The 24,796-nt window shown below is 39.1% G+C and overlaps 1 protein-coding gene across 5 annotated transcripts in view; it reads left to right on the plus strand.

Moving 5' to 3' along the window:
• RPS6KA6 (ribosomal protein S6 kinase A6) overlaps window positions 1–24,796 on the plus strand; it is a 202,411-nt gene that overhangs the window by 24,267 nt on the left and 153,348 nt on the right. For 4 of the 5 annotated variants that reach the window (XM_081566554.1, XM_081566553.1, XM_081566555.1 and 1 more), the window contains one exon: window positions 16,572–16,631. The exons of the other annotated variant lie outside the window; for it this stretch is intronic. In XM_081566554.1, the coding sequence (XP_081422680.1) occupies window positions 16,572–16,631 (60 nt within the window). The remainder of the gene's footprint in view (window positions 1–16,571; window positions 16,632–24,796) is intronic. 5 annotated transcript variants of the gene reach the window in all.

Below are 24,796 nucleotides of genomic sequence, written 5' to 3' on the forward strand. Positions count from 1 at the left end.
TGAAAAGTAAGTAGAGCTTTCTGTGTAGCTCTGAAGCATAACAGTCCAAGTGAATTGATGTCTTTCTCCCTGGAGGAGGGTATGGTGACCCACTCCAGTATTCTTGCCTGGAGAATCCCATGGACAGAGGAAGCCTGCTGGGCTACAGTTCATAGGGTCGCAAAGAATTGGACATGATTGAAGCTACTGAGCTTGCACACATGCACCACATAAATGCAAAAAGGTACTAAACTATCTGGATGTATAGGAGTGCTGAATAAAGCATTGCATAAGTCTCTAATTATAAAAAAAAAACAACAACAAAAAAACAAACTTTGTGTTTAGAGGGACTAACTTGAGAATGCTGTGAGAGTTGGGGACCACAGGGTGACATGGATTGACTGTATTGTTTATGGCTTGATGATTTTGAACAAAATGCTGGTGTTGGCCATAAGACATGCATATGGGAAGAACTAATGTGTTACTGGAATTGGCGTATGGGATTATGAGGCCCTTCTGGGGATGTGCCTTGACAGTGAGATGAATTCCTTCCAGGTCCTCAAGCCTGAGAAGTTATCATTTGAGGCAAAGGTTTATTTGGGTCTACCTATATCTTAATTCGGAGAAGGCAATGGCACCCTACTCCAGTACTCTTGCCTGGAAAATCCCATGGACGGAGGAGCCTGGTAGGCTGCAGTCCATGGGGTCACTAAGAGTCAGACACGACTGAGTGACTTCACTTTCAGTTTTCACTTTCGTGCATTGGAGAAGGAAACGGCAACCCACTCCAGTGTTCTTGCCTGGAGAATCCCAGGGATGGGAGAGCCTGGTGGGCTGCCATCTATGGGGTCGCACAGAGTCGGACACGACTGAAGCGACTTAGCAGCAACAGCAGATCTTAATTGGAGGTACTGAATGAATGCATCCTATGTTAAAGAGGTGGGCCATAGATAAGAACAGAATTTAGCAGATCCTTGTGGTTAGGAGTTGACAAGACAGGAGCAAGGAGGGAAATATCAATATTAGAACTAGAATTAAAAGTAGACCTTGAGAAGCCAAGGATTTATAAGTGTATTTCCCCTTTTTGGGAAAAGGAAATATTAGGTTGTAATTTTTCCAGGAGTTCTTGACTGAAATGGTGTACATGAACAGAAGGAGCAAGAAGCAACTGGAGTTTCCTGAAAAGACCTTATCTTGAAAGATGAGGGATTTGTTTGCTCAAAACTCCCACCATTTGTACCTTTTCTGTTTTCTGAGGAAGTGGGGCTTTGAGCCTGGTGGGGTTCAAGCCAGACAAAATTGCTCCTGTGTTCATAATGACAGTAATAGCTTCAGCGCCTATAAAAAGGTACAGTTCTCTCAATGGGAGTACTAGGAAGACCCTGATACTTTCCTTGGAGCATCCCTATTTATGAGTGTACAAAAAGGAGGCACTTCTCAAATTTCTCAGAAAGTTCTTGATAAAAGAGCAAGGGGCCTTGAGCTGCTAATAGGACCTTCTTTTTAAATTTAGACAGTTTTTCCAGTGGCCAGTTCACTTACAGTAGTGGCAGGCACTTGGCTTCTGGAAGGGGGCCCTTATGAGAACTCTGATCTTTCTATTGAGGTAGCTACTGAGCAGCAGCAGCCACCAGTTGATATAGTTGCAAATTCGTGATTTTAGTTGTCTTACATTTTTCTGTACATTTGATTGTTTTAGTTAGCTAATTAGTCAAGTTAACTAGATCAGGTATGGCTGCTGTTTCCCAATTTGATTGTGCCCATTTCATCAGCAGTCCAAGTTTCTCATCTGGTCCCTAACAAAGATTGAATTGAAGAGGGTTGAGTATTGTTTACCCTAGCAAGTAGTCTGGAGTTTTCCCAGAATACTATTGTTAGCGGTGAATGATAATCATGAACAGTTTTATCAGGTCTTTGTATAGTAGACTGAATCTTTTTTCCAGTTGGTAGGGCAGGGAAAAGCCTGAGAAACTGCTTCATGAAGGGCTCAAGCCACCTGAGAAGCTGGTGCCATCACACTGATGTCCTTTCTGTAGATATCATCTGAAGGGTGAAGCCAGTTGGCATTAGTTTGCAGTGTCTGGCTTGATTTTCTCTGACTAAGATTCAGTTTAGTTGATAGAAGTCATAGAATCCTGGACCATAGGTTTATATCACAAGGTTAAATTCTTCTTCAAAGTGGAGGGGGTCCTCAGGGACCTTGGGAAAATCCTTGGCTATGACCCACAATTCTGCAGGACATGAAGGCATATAGTCTACCAGATAGCAAATGCTATCAGTGTTCAAAGTAGTGACAAAGGGAAAAGTTTTTATGGGAGAGTGAGGAGGGTAGGGGTAAAGGATTTGGAGAAAGAATAGGAGAAGCAGAAAGATAGAATGACAGCTCAGCGAGTTTAGGATACATAGGGGCCAACAGAGAAGGAGAAGAGGAAGAGGGCTCTTGAGCCTTTTCTGGAGTATTCAGATGAGAGCACAGATCTTTATTTGAAGCATTGAGTTTGGAAACAGTATCCTGAAGCAGAGTAGCTTTAGATTTGCAAACCTTTTAGGTTTCATGAGCTCACTGGGAGACTTCAATGTACTGATTGAAATAGGCTTTCTATTCTTCTATTTGTTTAGTTTTTAAACCCTCTAGTTTCTAATTGTGCACATAAAAAGACCAATTTTGAAATTTCAGAAGTTCCCCCTTGTGATGAGATCAATTTTATGTCATCTCTGATATACCATTACCATTTACCTAGGCAAGCATAAGAGGTAGTGCCATTCTTTTTTATACAGTTACCCAACAGGAGTCCCAGATGGGTGAGATCCTCCCTCATAACAGTCTTAGACAATGAACATCCCATTATAGTGTACTAAACAAAAGGGAGCAAGCTATTGATCAAACAAGACACCAAGAATAAGGGCCTTATCCTCAACCTAGGAGGGAAGTTTGGGACTTTAGAGGACTTATCACCCAGACCCAGTAATGCTGGGGAGGTGAAGAGCACAAAGGGCTCCACAAGTAGCTTGCTTAAATCAATTGTGGCTTTGGAGATGGGAGGAAGACTGCTTTGCATCACACTTTCAACATCAAAAATGTTAGCCCAAAGTACAGTGAACTGTAAAGAAGCCAAAAAAAAAAGTTTATTTGGGGTAACAGAATTGCAATTAAGGGATCACAGATTCTGGAGGAACTCTGAATAGTGTCCCACTGAAAGAAAGTAACAGGAGTTTTTATAGGAAAAAGAGGGAAGGTAATGTAGAGTTTGTATTGGAGGGTAACATTGTTCTTTACATACTATCGGTTATGGAAAAAATCTCATTCATTGCTTGGAAAAGGTATGTTTTCTTTAGTCCAGAACAAGTCCAGTCACTCAGTCAGTCCAGTCGCTCAGTTATGTCCGACTCTTTATGGCCCCATGGACTACAGCACACCAGGCCTCCCTGTCCATCACCAACTTCTGGAGTTGACTCAAACTCATGTCCATTGAGTCAGTGATACCATCCAGCCATTTCATCCTCTGTCGTCCCCTTCTTCTTCTGCCTTCAATCTTTCCCAGCATCAGGGTCTTTTCCAATGAGTCAGTTCTTCACATCAGGTGGCCAAAGTATTGGAGTTTCAGCTTCAGCATCAGTCCTTCCAATGACTATTCAGGACTGATTTCCTTTAGGATAGACTGGTTGGATCTCCTTGCAGTCCAAGGGACTCTCAACAGTCTTCTCCAACATCACAGTTCAAAAGCATCAATTCTTTGGTGATCAGCTTTCTTTATAGGCAACTCTCACATCCATACATGACCACTGGAAAAACCATAGCTTTGACTAGACGGAACTTTGTTGGCAAAGTGATGTCTCTGCTTTTTAATATTCTGTCTAGGTTGGTCATAACTTTTCTTCCAAGAGGCAAGTGTCTTTTAATTTCATGGTTGCAGCCACCATCAGCAGTGATTTTGGAGCCCCCCAAAATAAAGTCTCTCACTGTTTCCACTGTTTCCCCATCTATTTGCCATGAAGTGATGGGACCAGATGCCGTGATCTTAGTTTTCTGAATGTTGAGTTTTAAGCCAACATTTTCACTCTCTTCTTTCACTTTAATCAAGAGGCTCTTTAGTTCTTCGCTTTCTGCCATAAGGGTGGTGTCATCTGCATATCTGAGGTTATTGATACTTCTCCTGGCAATCTTTATTCCAGCTTGTGCTTCATCCAACCCAGCATTTCTCATGATGTACTCTGCATATAAGTTAAAAAAGCAATATGACAATATACAGCCTTGACGTACTCCTTTCTCGATTTGGAACTAGTCTGTTGTTCCATGTCCAGTTCTAACTGTTGCTTCCTGACCTGCATACAGATTTCTCAAGAGGCAGGTCAGGTGGTCTGGTATTCCCATCTCTTTAAGAATTTTCCACAGTTTGTTGTGATCCACACAGTGCAAGGCTTTGGCATAGTCAAGAAAGCAGAAGTAGATGTTTTTCTGGAACTCTCTTGCTTTTTCAATGATCCAACGCATGTTGGCCATTTGATCTCTGGTTCCTCTGCCTTTTCTAAATCCAGCTTGAACATCTGGAAGTTCACGATTCATGTACACAATTCATGTTCCATTAGCAACACAGAAACCATTTAGCAGTTTTAATTTTACGCATTCAGCAAAAGTTCAGCATGAAAAGCAAACATGGAAGTCCTCAGGTCACATCTCGTTCATTCCTGACATAGTTATTTTCACAACTCATACCAACTTTTCCAAAGTGATGAGGGTGATATTTATAAAGTTGATCCTGTGTTCATTCATGCTACCAGCATTGTCTTGTACTCATGGGTGTTTCTGGTGTTTGCCAGTGCAGTTGTGTAAATGGCTTACAAGTTTTTGGGTCTTTAGTCTGGATGTCATGTTGGCAGCCAAGACCTATGGTCAGTGACCTTTGATGTTACTATTGCAACTCACCGAATGCTCAGATAATGGTTAGCAGTTTTTAGCAATAAACTATAGTATTTTTAAATTAAAGTATGTATATTGTTTTTTAAGATATAGTGCTGTTGCACACTTAATAGACTACAGTATGTTGTAGTTGTTTTTGTTTAGTCGCTAAGTCATGTCCAGCTCTATTGTGACCCTGTGGTATAGTGTAAGCATAACTTTTATGTGCATTGGGAAACCAAAATATTTGTGTGATTTGCTTTATTGCAATAATTTCTTTATTTTGGTGATCTGGAACTGAATCTGGAATATATCTGAAGTATTCCTAGATACAGGCATAGATCTTTATTTTAGGCATGTGTGGCTCCACCTCTAAATTTAGATATAATTTGCTGTGGTTATTTAAATGAAGTAAAAAAAATCAAGAACTCTTCTTTCTGAATCTGTCAGCAACTAACCTGTAAACATGAAGGTTATTTGAGAGAGAAAATTTTCTTTAAATGTGAACTTCTTAAACGTTTTTAACATTAGGTACTATATAAATATAGTGCTTTTGTTTATTAGGTGGAATTTAGTGATCCTGGAGACTACTTGAAAGTTTATAATACCATCAGATTTGTTGTGAATATTTATGTTTTGTTGTGTGTGCTAAGTGACTTCAGTCATGTCTGACTCTTTGTGACCCTGTGGATTGTAGTCCACCAGGCTCCTCTGTTCCTGGGATTCTCCAGGCAAGAATACTGGAGTGGGTTGCCATGCCCTTCTCCAGGGGATCTTCCTGACCCAGGGATCGAACCCAGATCTCCTGCATTGCAGGCAGATTCTTTAATGTCTGAGCCACCAGGGAAGCTGTGTATGTTTTGTTAGTGATTTACGTTACCCATGCTTCTCACTTACCTTTTACCTTCCTTGCATAATTTATGTCTCTGCTTCTTTCTTCAGTATTCTGGTCAACACCAAGTCATGAACTTCTCGAATTTAACACTGAGAAACAAATATATGCTTAATAGTGTTAATCATGATCAGATTACAGTCTTTTTAAAAACTCTGTGCACTTATGCATTCATTTTCCCACGCCACCTCCAAGTCTAAGGATCTGAAGGGAAAATATATTTTGTCTGTTTAATTCTCCATGATGAGCTACTTTTGTCATTAATGGTGAGAAAATGATAGTTTTAGGGTTACCTATTTGATTTTCTGAGATCAAATGAGTACTGTTACTCAAGTTTAGTATTTCTGTTTGTCCAGAATCTTTTAAAGTGATTTATTTAATTATTTTTTGAGAAGTTGAAAATAATTAAAAAAAATTCTTCACTAGGCTCTGATATAAAAGGGTGTTCACTTGGATTTGAGTATTTGAGTAAATTATTACTATCTTTGTAATTGTTGATTAGCTTTCAGAATCTTCTGTGGGAATTTTTTTTATTCCCTTGTTTATTTGGGGGAAACAGCATATCTGCTTGTTTTTTCAAATTATAAATTTTGTTCTTGAAATAAAGGTTTATTTGCCCCAGAAAATGCTGAAAATGTTTTCATGCAGATAAAAATGACTTGTTACAGTAAATATCACTGAATACTAAGGTCCTTTAGAGAAATAAATATTCTTATGTTGAAAACATGGTATCTTGTTGAAGGTAGATAAGATGGGAGTATTGGAGTGTTTTCTTTTTAAAGCCTATTTATGTAGACTGTGTTGTTTTTTAGGATATAGTCATCTTTTAACTCATTCAGATTAATCTTATTTCTAGTTACTTCAGGCACACAGGTTCACGCTAAATTAATCATAAGATGGTATGAATTGGAAGTAACCAGCAATGGAGGTAACAGAGGCAAGCAGTATTACCTTTTTAAAAAGTGGATAATCTTGAAAGTCATTTTGTAGTAAAATTTCAGTTATCAGGATTCTGTCTTAATATTGGTTTGTGGACTCTTGCTGAATGTACCTCTTCCTATATGCTAGTGATGAATTCGTTACCATTCTTCCATCCCCAATAGTCTATATGTGCTTTTGAGTTAAGACAACAAATAGTGGTGCTATTTTCCCTGGAGGAAAGATATATATGTGTTGGAGGGGGATCACTAATTTGTTTTTATATTATTTGTTTTTTGAGAGACAGATGAGCAAGTCGAAATGTCAAGTAGGCAGCTGATTGTATGGATCAGGAGCTCAGAAGAGTAGTGTCTGAGTAAATGTGAATCATGTCAGTAAATTATCTATCTGGGGAAAGATGTGAAGTGAGATGAGAATGTGTCTCAAGTCCATTTCCTGAGGATCTACAATGTTTCAAGGATACTGAAAAGAGCAAAGAAGTTTGAGTAAAAGGAAATGAAAATACGGCTTTAAAAAACTCAAACAAGAGGGAGTGGTTGGTCAGCAGTGACATGTAAGATCAAGTAAGATAACGATTGCTGGTGATTTTATTTGTTTTTTGTTCAGTTTTTTAGAAAGATGCAAGTCAAGTAAATAATGCTGGGTAGTTCAGTTCAGTTGAGTTCAGTCGCTCAGTCGTGTCCGACTCTTTGCGACCCCATGAATCGCAGCACGCCAGGCCTCCCTATCTATCACCAACTCCCTGAGTCTACCCAAACCCATGTCCATCGAGTCAGTGATGCCATCCAGCCATCTCATCCTCTGTCGTCCCCTTCTCCTCCTGCCCCCAATCCTTCCCAGCATTAGGGTCTTTTACAATGAGTCAACTCTTCGCATGAGGTGGCCAAATTACTGGAGTTTCAGCTTCAACATCAGTCCTTCCAATGAACATACAGGACTGATCTCCTTTAGGATGGACTGGTTGGATCTCCTTGCAGTACAAGGGACTCTCAAGAGTCTTCTCCAACACCACAGTTCAAAAGCATCAATTCTTCGGCGCTCAGCTTTCTTCACAGTCCAAATCTCACATCCATACGTGACTACTGGAAAAACCATAGCCTTGACTAGACAGACATTTGTTGGCAGAGTAATGTCTCTGCTTTTCAATATGCTCTCTAGGTTGGTCATAACCTTCCTTCCAAGGAGTAAGCGTCTTTTAATTTCATGGCTGCAATCACCATCAGCAGTGATTTTGGATCCCAGAAAAATAAAGTCTGACACTGTTTCCACTGTTTCCCTATCTTTTTCCCATGAAGCGATGGGACCAGATGTCATGATCTTAGTTTTCTGAACGTTGAGCTTTAAGCCAACTTTTTCACTCTCCTCTTTCACTTTCATCAAGAGGCTCTTTAGTTCTTCTTCGCTTTCTGCCATAAGGGTGGTGTCATCTGCATATCTGAGGTTATTGATATTTCTCCTGGCAATCTTGATTCCAGCTTGTGTTTCTTCCAGCCCAGCGTTTCTCATGATGTACTCTGCATATAAGTTAAATAAGCAGGGTGACAATATACAGACTTGACGTACTCCTTTTCCTATTTGGAACCAGTCTGTTGTTCCGTGTCCACTTCTAACTGTTGCTTCCTGACCTGCATACAGGTTTCTCAAGAGACAGGTCCGATGGTCTGATATTCCCATCTCTTTCAGAATTTTCCACAGTTTATTGTGATCCACACAGTCAAAGGTTTGACATAGTCAATAAAGCAGAAATAGATGTTTTTCTGGAACTCTCTTGCTTTTTCGATGATCCAGCGGATGTTGGGAATTTAATCTCTTGTTCCTCTGCCTTTTCTAAAACCAGCTTGAACATCTGGAAGTTAACGGTTCACATATTGCTGAAGCCTGGCTTGGAGAATTTTGAGCATTACTTTACTAGCATGTGAGATGAGTGCAGTTGTGTGGTAGTTTGAGCATTCTTTGGCATTGCCTTTCTTTGGGATTGGAATGAAAACTGACCTTTTCCAGTCTTGTGGACACTGCTGCATTTTCCATATTTGCTGGCATATTGAGTTCAGCACTTTCACAACATCATCTTTTATAGCATCTTTTTTTTTTTTAAATATATATAGCATCTTTTCACAATATCCCAACTGGAATTCCATCACCTCCACTAGCTTTGTTCGTAGTGATGCTTTCTAAGGCCCACTTGACTTCCCATTCCACGATGTCTGGCTCTAGGTGAGTGATCACACCATTGTGATAATCTGGGTCATGAAGATCTTTTTTGTACAGTTCTTCTGTGTATTTTTGCCACCTTTTCTTAATATCTTCTGCTTCTGTTAGGTCCATACCATTTCTGTCCTTTATCGAGCCCATCTTTGCATGAAATGTTCCCTTGGTATCTCTAATTTTCCTGAAGACATCCCTAGTCTTTCCCATTCTGTTGTTTTCCTCTATTTCTTTGCATTGATCGCTGAGGAAGGCTTTCTTATCTCTCCTTGCTATTCTTTGGAACTCTGCATTCAGATGGGAATATCGTACCTTTTCTCCTTTGCTTTTCACTGCTCTTCTTTTCCCAGCTATTTGTAAGGCCTCCTTAGACAGCCATTTTGCTTTTTTGCATTTGTTTTCCATGGGGATGGTCTTGATTCCTGTTTCCTGTACAGTGTCACAAACCTCTGTCCATAGTTCATCAGGCACTCTGTCTATCAGATCTAGTCCCTTAAATCTATTTCTCACTTCCACTGTATAATCATGAGGGATTTTATTTAGCTCATACCTGAATTGTCTAGTGGTTTTCCCTACTTTCTTCAATGTAAGTCTGAATTTGGCAATAAGGAGTTCATGATCTAAGCCACAGTCTGCTCCTGGTCTTGTTTGTGCTGACTGTATAGAGCTTTTCCATCTTTGGTTGCAAAGAATATAATCAGTCTGATTTTGGTGTTGACAATCTGGTGATGTCCATGAGTAGAGTCTTCTCCTTTGTTGTTGGAAGAGGGTGTTTGCTATGACCAGTGCATTCTCTTGGCAAAACTCTATTAGCCTTTGTGCTGCTTCATTCTGTACTCCAAGGCCAAATTTGCCTGTTAGTCCAGGTGTCTCTTGACTTCCTACTTTTGCATTCCAATCCCCTATAATGAAAAGGACTCTTTTTGGGGTGTTAGTTCTAATAGGTCTTGTAGGTCTTCATAGAACCGTTCAAGTTCAGCTTCTTCAGCATTACTGGTCGGGGCATAGACTTGATATTGAATGGTTTGCCTTGGAAACGGACAGAGATCATGGTGTCGTTTTTGAGATTGCATCCAACCAAGTACTGCTTTTCGTACTCTTGCTGACCATGATTGATGGCTACTCCATTTCTTCTAAGGGATTCCTGCCCACAGTAGTAGATATTATGGTCATCTGAGTTAAATTCACCCATTCCAGTCCATTTTAGTTCTCTGAATCCTAGAATGTCGACGTTCACTCTTGCCATCTCCTGTTTGACCACTTCCAATTTGCCTTGATTCATGGACCTAATAGTCCAGGTTCCTATGCAATATTGCTCTTTACCGCGTCGGACTTTGCGTCTATCACCAGTCACATCCACAGCTGGGTATTGTTTTTGCTTTGGCTCCATCCCGTCATTCTTTCTGGAGTTATTTCTCCACTGATCTCCATTAGCATATTGGGCACCTACTGACCTGGGGAGTTCATCTTTCAGTGTCCTGTCTTTTTGCCTCTTCATGCTGTTCCTGGGGTTCTCAAGGCAAGAATACTGAAGTGGTTTGCCATGCCCTTCTCCAGTAGACCACATTCTCTCAGGGTAAATTACTCTTTAATATGTTTATTTTCAAAGTTACATACAGTTAAATTCACTCTTTTTCATGTAAGGTTCTGAGATGAGTACAGTTGTGTAACCACCACCACAGTCAGATTAGTCTCATCATCCCCCAACCTCAGTTCTCATTACTGCTTACCACTAGGCTTAAACTCTGACTTAAAGTTATATCCCTTCTCCATGCCTTATCGTTTTACCTTTTCCATAATGTCTGATAAATAGAATCATACAGTATGTATGCTTTTGAGGTGGTTTTCTTCCCATTAATTGTATAATGTATTTCAGATTCATCCATATTGTTGAATATATCAGAAGATTGTTCTTTATCTGTTGCTGAGTAGGATTCCCCTTTTCATTGTTGAGTAGTATTTTATTCTTTCTCCCTGTTGAGGACATCTGGAATGTTTCCAAAAAGCAATTAGGAACAAAGCTGCTATATACATTCATGTATAGATTTTTGTGTTAACATAAATTTCCATTTATCTCAGGTAAATATTCTTACTGTCTTTTGACGTCCATGATTTCCCATAAGAGATATTAAAAAAAAAAGATAAATCTGTTATTCAATGTGATGTCTATGTAATGTGTTTTTCTCTCATTGCTTTAGAAACTTCTTTTGATTTAGTGTAGTTTAATTAAGATACGTCTGGGATGGCTTTCTTTAATTTTATACCTTTTGGGTTTCCTTGAGCTTCCTGAAATTGTAAATTTATGTATTTTACCAAATTTGGGAATTTCTCAGCCATTTTTAAAAAGACAGATTTATCAAAACATAATTCACATACCACATAATTCACCCGTTGAAAATGGACACCTTTATGTTTTTTAGTATACAGTATTCACAGATATGTGTAACCATCACCATTCAATTTTAGAACATTTTTTGTCACATCGAAAAGAAACCTTCTACCTTTTAGTTGTTATCTGCATCTCCCCATCCCCTAGCCCTAAGGAACCACTAATATACTTCCTATCTCTACAGACTTTCTTCTTAACATTTAGTATGAATTGACTTGCCATTACTGAATGCCCACGAACAGTATGAAAAGGCAAAAAGATGGGACGCTGAAAGATGAACTCCCCAGGTCAGTAGGTGCCTAATATGCTACTGAAAATCAGTGGAGAAATAATTCCAGAAAGATGAAGAGACGGAGCCAAAGCAACAACAACACCCAGTTGTGGATGTGAGTGGTGATGGAAGTAAAGTCTGATGCTGTAAAGAGCAGTATTGGATAGGAACCTGGAATGTTGGGTGCATGAATCAAGGTAAATTGGAAGTGGTCAAACAGGAGATGGAAAGAGTGAACATCAACATTTTAGGAATCAGTAAACTAAAATGGACTGGAAAGGGTGAATTTAACTCAGATGACCATTATATCTACTACTGTGGTCAAGAATCCCTTAGAAGAAATGGAGTAGCCATCATAGTCAACAAAAGAATATGAAACGCAGTACTTGGATGCAATCTCAAAAACAACAGAATGATCTCTGTTCTTTTCCAAGGCAAACCATTCAGTATCACAGTAATGCATGTATATGCCCCGAACAGTAATGCTGAAGAAGCTGAAGTTGAATGGTTCTGTGAAGACCTACAAGACCTTATAGAACTAACACCCAAAAAAGAGTCCTTTTCATTATAGGGGACTGGAATGCAAAAGTTGAAAGTCAAAAAATACCTGGAGTAACAGGCAAATTTGGCCTTGGAGTATAGAATGAAGTAAGGCAGAGGCGAATAGAGTTTTGCCAAGAGAACACACTGTTAATAGCAAACACCTTATTCCAACAACGCAAGAGAAGACTCTACACATGGACATCACTAGATGGTCAGTACCAAAATCAGATTGATTATATTCTTTGCAGCCAAAGATGGAGAAGCTCTATACAGTCAGCAAAAACAAGACTGTGGCTTAGATCATGAACTCCTTAATGCCAAATTCAGACTTAAATTGAAGAAAGTATGGGAAACCACTAGACCATTCTAGTATGACCTAAATCAAATCCCTTATGACTATAGAGTGGAAGTGAGAAATAGATTCAAGAGATTAGATCTGATATAGTGCCTGAAGAACTATGGACAGAGGTTCATGACATTGTCCAGGAGGCAAGAATCAAGACCATCTGCCAGAAAAAGAAATGCAAACAGGCAAAATGGATGTCTGAGGAAGCCTTACCAATACCTGTGAAAAGAAGAGAAACAAAAGGCAAAGGAGAAAAGGAAGGATATACCCATTTGAATGCAGAGTTCCAAAGAATAGCAAGGAGAGATAAGAAAGCCTTCCTCAAGTGATCAGTGCAAAGAAATAGAGGAAAACAACAGAATGGGAAAGACTAGAGATCTCTTCAAGAAAATGAGAGATACCAAGGGAACATTTCATGCAAAGATGGGCACAATAAAGGACAGAAATCGTACCGACCTAGCAGAAGCAGAAAATATGAAGAAGAGGTGGCAAGAATACACAGAAGAACTGTACAAAAAAGGTCTTCATGACCCAGATAATCACGATGGTGATATCACTCGCCTAGAGCCAGACATCCTGGAATGTGAAGTCAAGTGGGCCTTAGGAAGCATCACTACGAGCAATGCTAATGGTTGTGACAGAATTCCGGTTGAGCTACTTCAAATCCTAAAAGATGATGCTGTGAAAGTGCTGCACTCAATATGCCAGCAAATTTGGAAAACTCAGCAGTGGCCACAGGGCTGGAAAAGGTCAGTTTTCATTCTGATCCCAAAGAAAGGCAATACCAAAGAATGCTCAGATTACCACACAATTGCACTCATCTCACATGCTAGCAAAGTAATACTCAAAGTTCTCCAAGCCTGGCTTCAACACTATGTGAACTGTGAACTTCCAGATGTTCAAGCTGGATGTAGAAAAGACAGAGGAACCAGAGATCAAATTGCCAACATCCGTTGGATCATCGAAAGCAAGAAAGTTCCAGAAAAACATCTACTTCTGCTTCACAACAAACTATGGAAAATTTTTCAAGAGGTGAGAATACCAGACCACCTGACCTGCCTCCTAAGAAATCTGTATGCAGGTCCAGAAGCAACAGTTAGAACTGGACATGGAACAGCAGACTGGTTTCAACTCAGGAAAGGAGTACATCAAGGGTGTATATTGTCACCCTGCTTATTTAACTTACATGCAGAGTACATCATGAGAAACGCTGGGTTGGATGAAGCACAAGCTGGAATCAAGATTGCCGGGAGAAATAATCAGTAACCTCAGATATGCAGATGACACCACCCTTATGGCAGAAATCGAAGAACTAAAGAGCCTCTTGATGAAAGTGAAAGTGGAGAGTGAAAAAGTTGGCTTAAAGCTCAACATTCAGAATACTAAGATCATGGCATCTGGTCCCATCACTTCATGGCAAATAGATGGGGAAACAGTGGAAACAGTGACAGACTTGATTTCTGGGGGCTGTAAAATCACCGCAGATTGTGACTGCAGGTATAAAATTAAAAGACGCTTGCTCCTTGAAAGAAAAGTTATGACCAACCTAGACAGCATATAAAAAAGCACAGACATTACTTTGCCAGCAAAGGTCCATCTAGTCAGAGGTATAGTTTTCCAGTGGTCATGTATGGATGTGAGAGTTGGCCTTTAAAGAAAGCCGAGTAGCGAAGAATTGATACTTTTGAACTGTGGGGTTGGAGAGGATTTTTGAGAGTCCCTAGGACTGCAAGAAGATCCAATCTGTCCATCCTAAAGGAAATCAGTCCTAAATATTCATTGGAAGGACTGATGCTGAAGCTGAAACGCCAATACCTTTGCCACCTGATAAGAACTGACTCATTTGAAAAGACCCTGAGCTAGGAAAGATTGAAGGTGGGAAGAAAAGGGGACGACAGAGGATGAGATGGCTGGATGGCATCACAGACTTGATGGATGTGAGTTTGAGTAAGCTTCGGGAGTTGGTCATGAACAGGGAGGCCTGGCGTACTGCAGTCCATGGGGCTGCAAATAGTTGGACATGACTGAGAGACTGAACTGAACTGAGTTGAACTCATACATTATAATATTTTTGTTCTAAAATTATTTACATTTGATTATTTTATAGTTTCTTTTTCTCTGCCTGTAACTTTTAACCTTCCCATTCAGATGTGTTTATTTTTACCCCAAAGAACATAATTATAATAGCTGCTTAAAGTGCTTGTCAGGTATTTCAAGCTTGGAGTTATCCCGGTATTCGTACCTGTTGATTTTGATTGTTTCGGCAGTCTGTATGGTTAGATTCAGACCCCAAGTTTTATCTCACTCTCTGTGGATGATGGTTCCTGTGTTAAATATGTTTTCAGAGTGTTTGGGTCAGCACATTTGCAAGTGCCACACAGTGCCTTTGCTAACTCAGTGGTTTAGTCTGAGGCTTGAGCAGTTCAGTTTTCAAAGCCTTTGTTAGACTTCTCTGGTTCTTTTCCACATACGTGCAGTTTGTTGTTGAGACCAGGACTTGTGTCTGTTCATACACAGTGTTAAGAAATCTCCTTTTCCCATTTTATCATCTCTGTGATTTCTTTTATGCATTCTCCAAATGGCAAGGACCTTTTATTCTTGTTCCTCTGACCAGAAATTTGAATTTATCTCAGTCTTAACCTTTCATGCTGTTACGTAGCTTTGCACTGTTGTGGCTGCCTGTTGGGGTGAAATGAAGGAGAGAGTGAAGAAAAACAACAGGTATTACCCTCTATAATATTCTTATAGGAGCCTCTTTTTCTGGTTCCTCTGATCAGAGACAGAGGTTTTCTCATGAATGAGGCTTGCCTTGGAGCAAGAATGATAATCAAAAAAGAAAAACAAAAGTCAGGAAATAAAGTTGAGGTTTTCTTCATGCTCACCAGCTGAAAAGTGTGTTTTTTTCTTGTCCTCTCGAAATTTTCTTCATGTAGTTCCATGACTCAGTCTATCCTTGGGTCAAAATCAAGAGATAAAGGTAGAAAATAAACCCAAGAAACTCACCAGAGTACTAGTTATTATTCAAATTTTGATTTCCCCCTCTAATCTGCTTGCTCTTATTTAGTTTTTAAAGGCCTCAGGTAGTTTCTTTTTGTTTTGTCCAGAGTTTTTAGTTAATAATCAGAGGAGAGACAGTCTTATTCCATCTTGGCTGTCACCAGAAGCTCTATTTATTTTAGTTTACTTTCTTCGCTTTTTAATTTAAAACAAATTTGAGGACTCTTTTAAATAGATAATGGTAAAATTTAATTTTTAGGCCATCTTACTGTTGCTTAATTTTCAAATATCTTATTTAAGACATCAGTGGTTGACAGACTTTTTCTGTAAAGGGCCAAATAGTAAATATTTTAGGCTTCACAGGCATAGGTTCTCTGTGAACTGTTGAGTACTTCTGTTGAAGTGAGAAAGCAGCCATAGGTAATATGGAAACAAATGGATGTCTCTGTGTTCCAGTAAACTGTTATTTATAAAAACAGTGGGGCAGTTTGGACCATGGACTACAGCTTGCAGACCCTTAATCTAAGTTCTCCATGCTTACTCCTTTCTGAGGTATTGCTTGAAGCGTATTATTACCCACTGAGCTTTGTATGTTGAAATAATTTTGTTTCCATGGCCATTTATATTTTTCTCTTATACTTTATTATTTCTTCTGTAGCATAATTCAAAATCTAATTGAACTGATTGAAAGGAAAGGAATTCACAACAGTGTAATTATATGATACCCTTCCCATCCTTATTTACTTAGACTATATCCTTACAATTAATTTCCTCTGAGGCATTTTTCCTGTCTTATAAATATTTGATTTGGGACAGTCCTAATGAAAGTATACAGGTCATATGTTTAGTATATATTCATTAATCATAACAAAGCTCTAAACAATATGAAATGAAATACACACTCTGAAATTGAAGGATTCTTAAAGATAACCCAGAAATCATATTAATAATGTTCCTTTTCTAAGTACTTTCTATGTGTTCTTTGTCCTTTTGTGTTTCATTAAATGTGGGTCTTGTTAAATTGTGAAGGGCAGCCTAGGGTTGTATTTTTTTCTTAGTTACGACTCTTATTCCAGTACTCTTGAACTTCAGTTTTTGAACAATATTTTTCAGGTGAATGGTCTTAAAATGGTCGATGAGCCAATGGAAGAGGGAGAAGCAGATTCTTGCCAAGTAAGTATTCACATTATTAAGCTACATTTTTCAAATATAAGGGCAAAGAATAATATCAAAGGAGAAAATCTTATGTCAATTAAAGAAATGTATTTAGGTAAGTTAATAAGCAAATCCAATTCTTAATAAAATAGCAGTAGTTCAAAGTATAGGACAGATTTTCTTGGTAGAAATTCTTATCCATAAATTTTTTTAAACAACTTTATTGGAGCATAATTTATACGCCATGAAATTTACCCATTTTAAGTTTAATGGATGAAATATTTATTGCCAATATATGAGTAACTGGATTAAAATTCAGGGTCTTCTGAATTAAATAAGACTGTCTTCAGCTATAGGGTAGAAAGGAGATCTAACATGAAGATATTTAACTAAAAGGATAACCTGAGTTCATTTGAAATCTATTACCTGGTTTTCAAAAATAATTGCATGTAAATTATTTCAGAAATTTCTAACTATTTTAAAAGACTGCTTCAGTTCAGTTCAGTCGCTCAGTCATGTCCGACTCTTTGCGATCCCATGAATTGCAGCACGCCAGGCCTCCCTGTCCATCACCAACTCCCGGAGTTTACCCAAACCCATGTCCATCGAGTTGGTGGTGCCATCCAACCATATCATCCTCTGTTATCCCGTTCTCCTGCCCCCAATCCTTCCCAGCATTAGGGTCTTTTCCAATGAGTCAACTCTTTGCATGAGGTGGCCAAAGTATTGGAGTTTCATTTCAGTTTCAACATCAGTCCTTCCAATGAATACCCAGGAATGATCTCCTTTAGGATGGACTGGTTGGATCTCCTTGCAGTCCAAGGGACTCTCAAGAGTCTTCTCCAACACCACAGTTCAAAAGCATCAATTCTTCGGCGCTCAGCTTTCTTCACCGTCCAACTCTCACATCCATACATGACTACTGGAAAAACCATAGCCTTGACTAGACGGACCTTTGTTGGCAAAGTAATGTCTCTGCTTTTAAATATGCTCTTTAGGTTGATCATAACCTTCCTTCCAAGGAGTAAGTGTCTTTTAATTTCATGGCTTCAATCACCATCAGCAGTGATTTTGGAGCTCCCCCAAATAAAGTCTGACACTGTTTCCACTGTTTCCATCTATTTCCCATGTTTCCCCAAAAAATAAAGTCTGACACTGTTTCCATCTATTTCCCATGAAGTGATGGGACCAGATGCCATGATCTGCTTAACTATTTAATATTAGGCCATTCTATGCAAGGGCTGTAATCCTAGTCTCTCATTTTACAAGATCTCATTACATAGAAGAGTGTTCTTAAGATTTTAGGGAGGGTCTGACTTAAGTAGGCTTCCCTGGTGGCTCAGACAGTAAAGATTTTGCCTACAGTGCAAGAGACCCGGGTTCAATCCCTGAGTCAGGAAGATCCCCTGGAGAAGGGAATGGCTACCCACTCCAGTATTCTTGCCTAGAGAATGTCAGGGACAGAGGAGCCTAGAGGGCTACAGTCCATGGAGTCACATAGAGTTGGACATGACTGAGCAACTAACACTTCCATTTGCACTTTTTGACAAAAATAGACATCCCCATGGATGTTGATATTTTGATTGTCATGTCTATGATATACGTCATAGAATTGTAGTTTACTTCAACCTGGAAGGAGACTCAGACATTACATTCTATAATACCTTCATTGTATAGATAAGTCTGCTGAGACCTGTAGAAGTTACTGTGATTTATGCTAGGCCATAAGACTAACAGGTAGCAGAATCAAGACTTAATGACCCAGTGTGCCTCATATTAGGTCGGTTGTGCATTGTGCAGATGCAAAGAAGTGGAAAATAAGGAAAACACTGTTCTTTTCTTTTTTAGTTGTGGATAAAATCATCTTTCATGTCTTTTTCCCCCCTGAAACTGGTTAAAGTGAATTTTTCTCAGGTAGGAAAAAGCAGAGAGATTTAAATTGGGTTTGTCCAATACTCTCTTTTGAAATGTTCTATGTAAAAATCAGCTTCCTCTGCAGATACTGAAGATGTATACAATAATATCAGTTCTGATTAACAAGGTGGGAGGTAAAATGTTGTCATTTTAGCTTTTGTAGTTTACATAATAACTTTTATGTTAATTTTAAGTATGATTAAATGTAAACTTATATCAAAATCATCTCGAGCTATATCTGCAGATCATATGGGCTAAGGCATAGTAATATTTATGTTGCTAGTTTATAAAAGAGTGTAAGGAAATACAAAGGTAAAGGGGAAGGGTGTATTTTAGTATTAATAAATTAGCAGGAAAATACCATGCCCCACACCACAGGAGGGAGAAACGATGTTTGTATGTATCTATGCATGTGCACATGTGTAGCCAATGTAAACACATAGATATATACACAGGGTTATAGTTAAATCTTAATTTTAATTAAAACTGATGATACAAATGAACTTACTTATAAAACAGGAATAGAGTCACAGATGTAGAAAACAAACTTATGGTTACCAAAGGGGAAAGAGTGGGGAGGGATAAATTGGGAGATTGGGTTTGACATATACACACTCCTATATATAAAGTAGATAACTAATAAGAACCTACTAGGGAACTCTACTCAGTACACTGTAATGACCTATGTGGGAACAGAATCTGAAAAAGAGTAGATATATGTACATATATAGCTGATTCATTTTGCTGTAGAGCAGAAACTAACACAACATTGTAAGTCAACTGTACTCTAATAAAATTATTTTTAAAACATGAGGCAAGACATATAGTTTTAATGGAAAGACAGTAAAAATATAGTGTTGGATTCTAATGTCATTTATATTAGGCAATCAACTTCAGTGGCTAGAAAGGGGAATCTAAAATTTTGGTGAATAAAGCACCTAGAATCACTTTCAAGGATTTGATTTAATTTGTGGCCTAAGTTTTCTGGACTTAAAACATGCTGTGTGATACTTTAGACATTTGTTTTGTGACAATTAAATGATATGGGTGATAAGAAACACTAACAATATAAATATATCATCCTTCTTTTTTATGTTTTCATATATAGGATTGTTGTAGTGGGGGGGTTGTGGTTCCCTATTCCATTGTGGAAGGCTTTCTTATCTCTCCTTGCTATTCTTTGGAACTCTGCATTCAGATGGGAATATCTTTCCTTTTCTCCTTTGCTTTTCGCTTCTCTTCTCTTCTCTTCCCAGCTATATGTAAGGCCTCCTCAGACAGCCATTTTGCTTTTTTGCATTTCTTTTCCATGGGGAATTTCTTGATCCCTGTCTCCTGTACAATGTCACGAACCTCTGTCCATAGTTCATCAGGCACTCTGTCTATCAGGTCTAGTCCCTTAAATCTATTTGTCACTTCCACTGTATACTCATAAGGGATTTGATCTAGGTCATCCCTGAATGGACTAGTGGATTTCCCTACTTTCTTCAATTTAAGTCTGAATTTGTCAATAAGCATTTCATGATCTGAGCCACAGTCTGCTCCTGGTCTTGTTTTTGCTGACTGTATAGAGCTTCTCCATCTTTGGCTGCAAAGAATATAATCAATGTGATTTCGGTGTTGACCATCTGGTGATGTCCACGTGTAGAGCCTTCTCTTGTGTTGTTGGAATAGGGTGTTTGCTATTACCAGTGCGTTCTCGTGGCAAAACTCTATTAGTCTTTGCCCTGCTTCATTCTGTACTCCAAGGCCAAACTTGCCTGTTATGCCAGGTGTTTCTTGACTTCCTACTTCTGCATTCCAGTCCCCTATAATGAAAAGGACATCTTTTTTGGGTGTTAGTTCTAGAAGGTCTTGTAGGTCTTCATAGACCCATTCAACATCAGCTTCTTCGGCATTCCTGGTCGGGGCATAGACTTGGATTACCATGATATTGAATGGTTTGCCTTGGAAACGAACAGAGATCATTCTATCGTTTTTGAGATTGCATCCAAGTACTGCATTTTGGACTCTTTTGTTGACCATGATGGCTACTCCATTTCTTCTAAGGGATTCTTGCCCACAGTAGTAGATATAATGGTCATCTGAGTTAAATTCACCCATTCCAGTCCATCTTAGTTTGCTGATTCCTAGAATGTCGATGTTCACTCTTGCCATCTCCTGTTTGACCACTTCCAATTTGCCTTGATTCGTGGACCTAACGTTCCAGGTTCCTATGCAATATTGCTCTTTACAGCATTGGACTTTGTGTCTATCACCAGTCACATCCACAGCTGGGTATTGTTTTTGTTTTGGCTCCATCCCATCATTCTTTCTGGAGTTATTTCTCCACTGATCTCCATTAGCATATTGGGCACCTACTGACCTGGGGAGTTCATCTTTCAGTGTCCTGTCTTTTTGCCTTTTCATGCTGTTCATGGGGTTCTCAAGGCAAGAATACTGCAATGGTATGGACCTAACAGAAGCAGAAGATATTAAGAAGAGGTGGCAGGAAAACACAGAACAACTGTACAAAAAAGATCTTAAAGACCCAGATAATCACGATGGTGTTATCACTCACCTAGAGCCAGACATCCTGGAATGTGAAGTCAAGTGGGCTTTAGAAAGCATCACTATGAACAAAGCTAGTGGAGGTGATGGAATTCCAGTTGAGCTATTTCAAATCCTCAAAGCTGATGCTGTGCAAGTGCTGCACTCGATATGCCAGCAAATTTGGAAAACTCAGCAGTGGCCACAGGACTGGAAAAGGTCAGTTTTCATTCCAATCCCAAAGAAAGGCAATGCCAAAGAATGCTAAAACTACCGCACAATTGCACTCATCTCACATGCTTGTAAAGTAATGCTCAAAATTCTCCAAGCCAGGCTTCAGCAATACGTGAACCGTGAACTTCCAGATGTTCAAGCTGGTTTTAGAAAAGGTAGAGGAACCAGAGATCAAATTGCCAATATCCGCTGGATCATCGTAAAAGCAAGAGAGTTCCAGAAAAACATCTATTTCTGCTTTATTGACTATGCCGAAGCCTTTGACTGTGTGGATCACAATAAACTGTGGAAAATTCTTCAAGGGATGGGAATACCAGACCATCTGACCTGTCTCTTGAAAAACCTGTATGCAGGTCAGGAAGCAACAGTTAGAAGTGGACATGGAACAACAGACTGGTTCCAAATAGGAAAAGGAGTAAGTCAAGGCTGTATATTGTCACCCTGCTTATTTAACTTATATGCAGAGTACATCATGAGAAACGCTGGGCTGGAAGAAACACAAGCTGGAATCAAGATTGCTGGGAGAAATATCAATAACCTCAGATATGCGGATGACACCACCCTTATGGCAGAAAGTGAAGAAGAACTAAACAGCCTTTTGATGAAGGTGAAAGAGGAGAGTGAAAAAGTTGGCTTAAAGCTCAACGTTCAGAAAACTAAGATCATGGCATCTGGTCCCATCACTTTATGGGAAATAGACGGGGAAACAGTGTCAGACTTTATTTTTTTGGGCTCCAGAATCACTGCGGATGGTGACTGCAGCCATGAAATTAAAAGACGCTTACTCCTTGGAAGGAAGGTTATGGCCAACCTAGATAGCATATTTAAAAGCAGAGACATTACTTTGCCAACAAAAGTCCGTCTAGTCAAGGCTATGGTTTTTCCAGTGGTCATGTATGGATGTGAGTGTTGGACGGTGAAGAAAGCTGAGCACCACAGAATTGATGCTTTTGAACTGTGGTGTTGGAGAAGACTCTTGGGAATCCCTTGGACTGCAAGGAGATCCAATCAATCCATCCTAAAAGAGATCAATTCTGGGTGTGCATTGGAAGGTCTGATGTTGAAGCTGAAACTCCAATACTTTGGCCACCTCATGCGAAGAGTTGACTCATTGGAAAATACCCTAATGCTGGGTAGGATTCAGGGCAGGAGGAGAAGGGGACGACAGAGGATGAGATGGTTGGATGGCATCACCAACTTGATGGCATGGGTTTTTGTGGACTCCGGGAGTTGGTGATGGACAGAGAGGCCTGGCGTGCTGCAATTCATGGGGTCGCAAAGATTCGGACATGACTGAGCGACTGAACTGAACTGAACTGATTCCAGTGTGATTCTGGCGTCTGTGTCTTTTTGTGATTGGCTTTTTTATCAAAAATGCTGGTGGGTTATACACACTGCTCTATGATGCATAGATTCTTTAAACAGTATTCTTCAAATCTGAGCTTTATATGTTATTGCCTCTGTGGCCTGATGCTGTTTTGTGCTTGGCTAATTTAGATAGCCAGTCTTCTCCAGCTCATTTATGGTAGCTGTAGACTGGTAGCTGTAGACTTTCATGGTCATTAGATTTCTTTAATTAAAACAAGCAAAATTAAATAAAATGCTTCCCACACTCTGTATATCTAGCATATGATTAGCAAAGCTGAATTGTAGTTAATGTGGTTTTAATATATCTAGATTTGTTATGAAGAATTTTTCCATTTCTCAAGACAGCCTTTACATTTGGTAAGTATTCGGTAATAGGTCACTAGTAAAAGATATCTGATATCATATTTCACCACCTAGTCCTGTACTTCTCCGAACACTGTCCAGGTTAGAAAAAATATGTTAGGATTCTTCTTTAGTAGATGACTGACATGAGTTAATTTTTTATGTTGTCAAAATAAAGCATGGTCATATTTGGTAGCTTTTGAACCATTTATATTCACTTTAAAAAATTATTTATTTTAATTGGAGGATAATTACTTTACAATATTGTGATGGTTTTTGCCATACATCAACATGAATTGGCCATAGGTATACATGTGTCACCCTATCCTCCCATACCTCTCCCACTCTATCCCTCTAGGTTGTCCCATAACACTGGTTTTGGGTACCTTGCTTCATGTATTGAACTCGCACTGGTCATCTGTTTTACATATGGTAATGTATATGTTTCAATGCTATTCTCTCAAATCATCCCAACCTCTCCTTTTCCCACTGAGTCCAAAAGTCTCTTCTTTACACCTGTGTCTCCTTTGCTGCCCTGTGCATAGGACTGTTGGTATCATCCTTCTAGATTCTATATATATGCATTAATATACAGTATTTGTCTTTCTCTTTCTGACTTACTTCACTCTGTATAATAGGCTCTAGGTTCATCCACCTAATTAGAACTGACTTAAATGCATTCTTTTTTTATAGCTGAGTAATATTCCATTGTGTATATGTACCATAACTTCCTTATCCATTCATTGACCGATGGACATCTCGGTTGCTTCCATGTCCTAGCTATTGTAAATAATGCTGCAATGAACATTGGAGTACATGTGTCTCTTTTAGTGATGGTTTCCTTGGAGTATATGCCCATCAGTGGATTGCTGGGTCATATGGCAATTCTATTCCCAGTTTTTTAAGGAATATCCACACTGTTCTCCATAGGGACTGTACCAATTTGCATTCCTACCAGCAGTTTTACAGGGTTTCCTTTTCTCCACACCCTCTCCAGCATTCACTATTTGTAGAAGTTTTGATGATGGGCATTCACTGGTGTAAGATGATACCTCATTGTGGTTTTGATTTGCATTTCTCTTAAAGTTTATATGGAATGCTTATTATTCCCTCAAATAAAATACATATTTTTAACACTACCAGTATTTTATGAATTTCCAAAGGTGATGATTAGGCATTTGTTGATATCATTAGCACAAAGTCAGCAATATTTTTAGTCTCTGAATCTTTTTTCACTTTTTATTTTATATTAGAATATAGTGGATTAACAATGTTTTGATAGTTTTAGGTGTACAGTGTAGTGAATCACTTACGTATATATATATAGATAGACAGATAGATAGATAGACAGACAGACAGACAGACATACATATAGATGTTTCAGTTCAGTTCAGTCACTCAGTCATGTCTGACTCTTTGTGACCCCATGGACTGCAGCACACCAGGCCCCCCGTCTATCACCAACTCCCGGAGTTTACTCAAACTCATGTCCATTGAGTTGGTGATGCCATCCAACCATCTCATCTTCTGTCATCCCCTTCTCCCACCTTCAATCTTTCCCAGCATCAGGGTCTTTTCAAATAGTCAGTTCTTCGCATAAGGTAGCCAAAATATTGGAGTTTCAGCTTCAGCATCAGTCCTTCCAATGAATATTCAGGACTGATTTCCTTTAGGATGGACTGGTTGGATATCCTTGCAGTCCACAGGACTCTCAAGAGTCTTCTCCAACACCACAGTTCAAAAGCATCAATTCTTCAGCACTCAGCTTTCTTTATAGTCCAACTCTCACATCCATA

Source organism: Giraffa tippelskirchi, chromosome X, assembly GCF_054371585.1.
Source record: "Giraffa tippelskirchi isolate mGirTip1 chromosome X, T2T-mGirTip1v1.2.pri, whole genome shotgun sequence".
Classification (NCBI taxonomy): Eukaryota; Metazoa; Chordata; class Mammalia; order Artiodactyla; family Giraffidae; genus Giraffa; species Giraffa tippelskirchi.